This window comes from Acomys russatus, chromosome 7, assembly GCF_903995435.1.
Source record: "Acomys russatus chromosome 7, mAcoRus1.1, whole genome shotgun sequence".
In the NCBI taxonomy this organism is placed as follows: domain Eukaryota; kingdom Metazoa; phylum Chordata; class Mammalia; order Rodentia; family Muridae; genus Acomys; species Acomys russatus.
In genome coordinates, this window is record NC_067143.1 from 57,166,016 (window position 1) to 57,168,518 (window position 2,503).

At 39.2% G+C, this 2,503-nt stretch overlaps 1 protein-coding gene across 1 annotated transcript; it reads right to left on the minus strand.

The window, feature by feature from the left end:
- Positions 1-873: 873 nt before the first annotated feature.
- Positions 874-1,797, minus strand: LOC127192012 (olfactory receptor 2D3-like). Its single transcript, XM_051149361.1, has one exon. It carries the CDS (start codon positions 1,795-1,797, stop codon positions 874-876), a length of 924 nt encoding a protein of 307 aa, XP_051005318.1.
- Positions 1,798-2,503: the final 706 nt, after the last annotated feature.

The window sequence follows — 2,503 nt, forward strand, 5'->3', positions numbered from 1 at the left end:
TGATTGGGATGAATTGTATGAGAGAAGAATAGAAAGTAAGTAAAATAAAAATGTATAGATAAGTTATGCATATTGAAAGAAAGGCAGGATGGAAGAAAGAGAAGGGAAGGGAGGGAGGGAGAAAAGGAAGAAAGAAACCTACCAGATTCTGTAACATTAAACGCAAGAAGATTTGTATACAGATGTCTTATTTTAGATTTATGTCTACTCTCTTAAAGTTACAAACACTCTATAATTCTACCACTTGTTATTCTGAAAATGTTACTTCTATTCAATTTCAGAAATTATTGGAATTAGGATTAAAATAGATGCCAGGAATATACCTAGAATTTGCCTGCTCACTCTCCAAGCTCTATAATGATGCTCACAACATAAAATATAACTTAAAATATAATTTCAAATTTCATGTCAAAATGATGCAAGTATATTCATTACAAGAAACATAGTCTTCTATTTGTACAAGGTTATTTTTCCCCTTGGGCATTTTTTTTTTACAAATACTAAATAGTTGTTTTGTTTAATTTTCATATTAAGTGTATGAGTTAGTAAATAATTGCTTCCCCGTTGCTTCTTCCCCCCTCGCTTATGACCTAACATAATCTGTTCCTTCTTTCCTTCCTGATTCTCCCTTCATCCATGTGCAAATAAAAACTTTCTGTTTTCTTTCTTTTCCTTCAGTTCAATTTCCTTTCTCAGGTGTATTAAGATTCCTTTCTTTAAAATAATCAAGTGGATTTCATATATATATACACATATATATGAAAAAAGAAGAAAAAAGTAAGAGAGTGGCATAAAAGAAGAAAAATATTGAAAATTCTTTATCTTCACATCTCTATCGTGCTCAGCAAAGTCACATTGCTATCTCAGAAGATGCTAGCTTGATGTTATTCTCCTGAGAGCCCCTTTGACATCCTTGTTTCTCAGACTGTATATGATGGGGTTTAACATAGGGGTCACTGCTGAGTAGAACACCGAAATCATTTTATCCTTCTCACTCATTATCTTGGAGTTTGGTCGCATATAAGCAAATATTGCTGAGCCATAGAAAAGACCAACAACAAGGAGGTGGGAGCCACAGGTGGAGAAGACCTTGAGCCTTCCCTCTCCAGACTGCATCTGGACCACAGTGGAGATGATGTTCCAGTAGGAGATGAGGATGAGGGAGACAGGTGCTAAGAGGATTACCACACCCATTGCAAAGATGGCCATTTCTGTGCTGTAAGTGTCTGCTGAAGCTAGCTTCAGGAGGGCAGGAGGCTCACAGAAAAAGTGGTTAATGACATTGTTTCCTCTGTAGGGAAGGCGCAATGTGAATGTGGCATCCACCAGGGACACAAACGCACCACTGGCCCAGGACCCCGCAGCCAGCTGGACACACACCCAGTGTGTCATGATGGTGGAGTAGTGCAGAGGCTTGCACACAGCCACATAGCGGTCATAAGACATCACTGCCAGCAGAGCACACTCTGTGCATCCCACCAGGAGTAACACCACTAACTGTATGGAACACCCAGCGAAGGAAATGGTCTTCCTCTTCACCAGGAAGTGGATGAGCACCTGGGGGACTGTGGTTGTAGAAAAGCAGAGGTCAGCAAAGGACAGGTTCCTAAGGAAAAAGTACATGGGAGTGTGGAGTCTGGGGTCTGTGTGGATGAGCACAATGATCAGCAGGTTTCCCAGCACAGTGAGCAGGTAGATGAAGAGGAAGAGGAAGAAGAGCAGGACTTGGGTGTGTGGGTCCTGTGAGAGTCCCAGGAAGACGAATTCTGTCACAGAGGTTCTGTTGTCCTCACCCATGAATGGTTGTTTGTCTCTGTAGAAGGAAATTCAAGAAGATTACCACATAAATCAGTTATTTCAGAACATATGAAGACTTAGGCATTTTAATCTTACTCCCCCAATATTGAGATATGTATTTAACTCTGAGTTTTGTTTTGCTTAATATCTTGACAGTTCACCTTAGTTTGAAACCTTCTCTTCTTAGATCTTGTAGTAACACCAGTAAGAAACAATCATTGTCAGAGTGTGCAACCATTGGGCTGGCCACCTGAGGATTCACATGTCTCAGAAAACTACAGTGTTTCTTAAAGTCCCCATTTCCATTTATTCAGGGCCCTAGGTAAGCAAAGTGGTATGCCTGTAAACCAGGTTACATTTATATACTGTAAAGTGATGACATTTATGAAGGTTTAATTTTCTTGTAGCTACAAGAAAATGGTAATGGAACATTGAAGGAAAGGAAGGAAAACTGTAGAGTTGCCTGCAATTCTTTCTTTGATCCAACACTTTTACCATTTACTTTTACTTTGAAGAGAGTTCAGGAGAATATCAAAAATAGCTGCTTTTGTAAATTGTACTCAGTGATGGATTTTGAATAACATCCGATGTGCTGCATATTCCTTCATCACTTTTTGCACAAAATCTATTGGCAAAACAAAACAAACAAAACAAAAACACTGAGTTGATGCAATGGGTACCTCTAAATGTCAGTCTAACAGTTTCT

Bases quoted from the DNA above. Each gene is read 5' to 3' on its own strand.
- LOC127192012 (XM_051149361.1), bottom strand. From the start codon at position 1,797: ATGGGTGAGGACAACAGAACCTCTGTGACAGAATTCGTCTTCCTGGGA.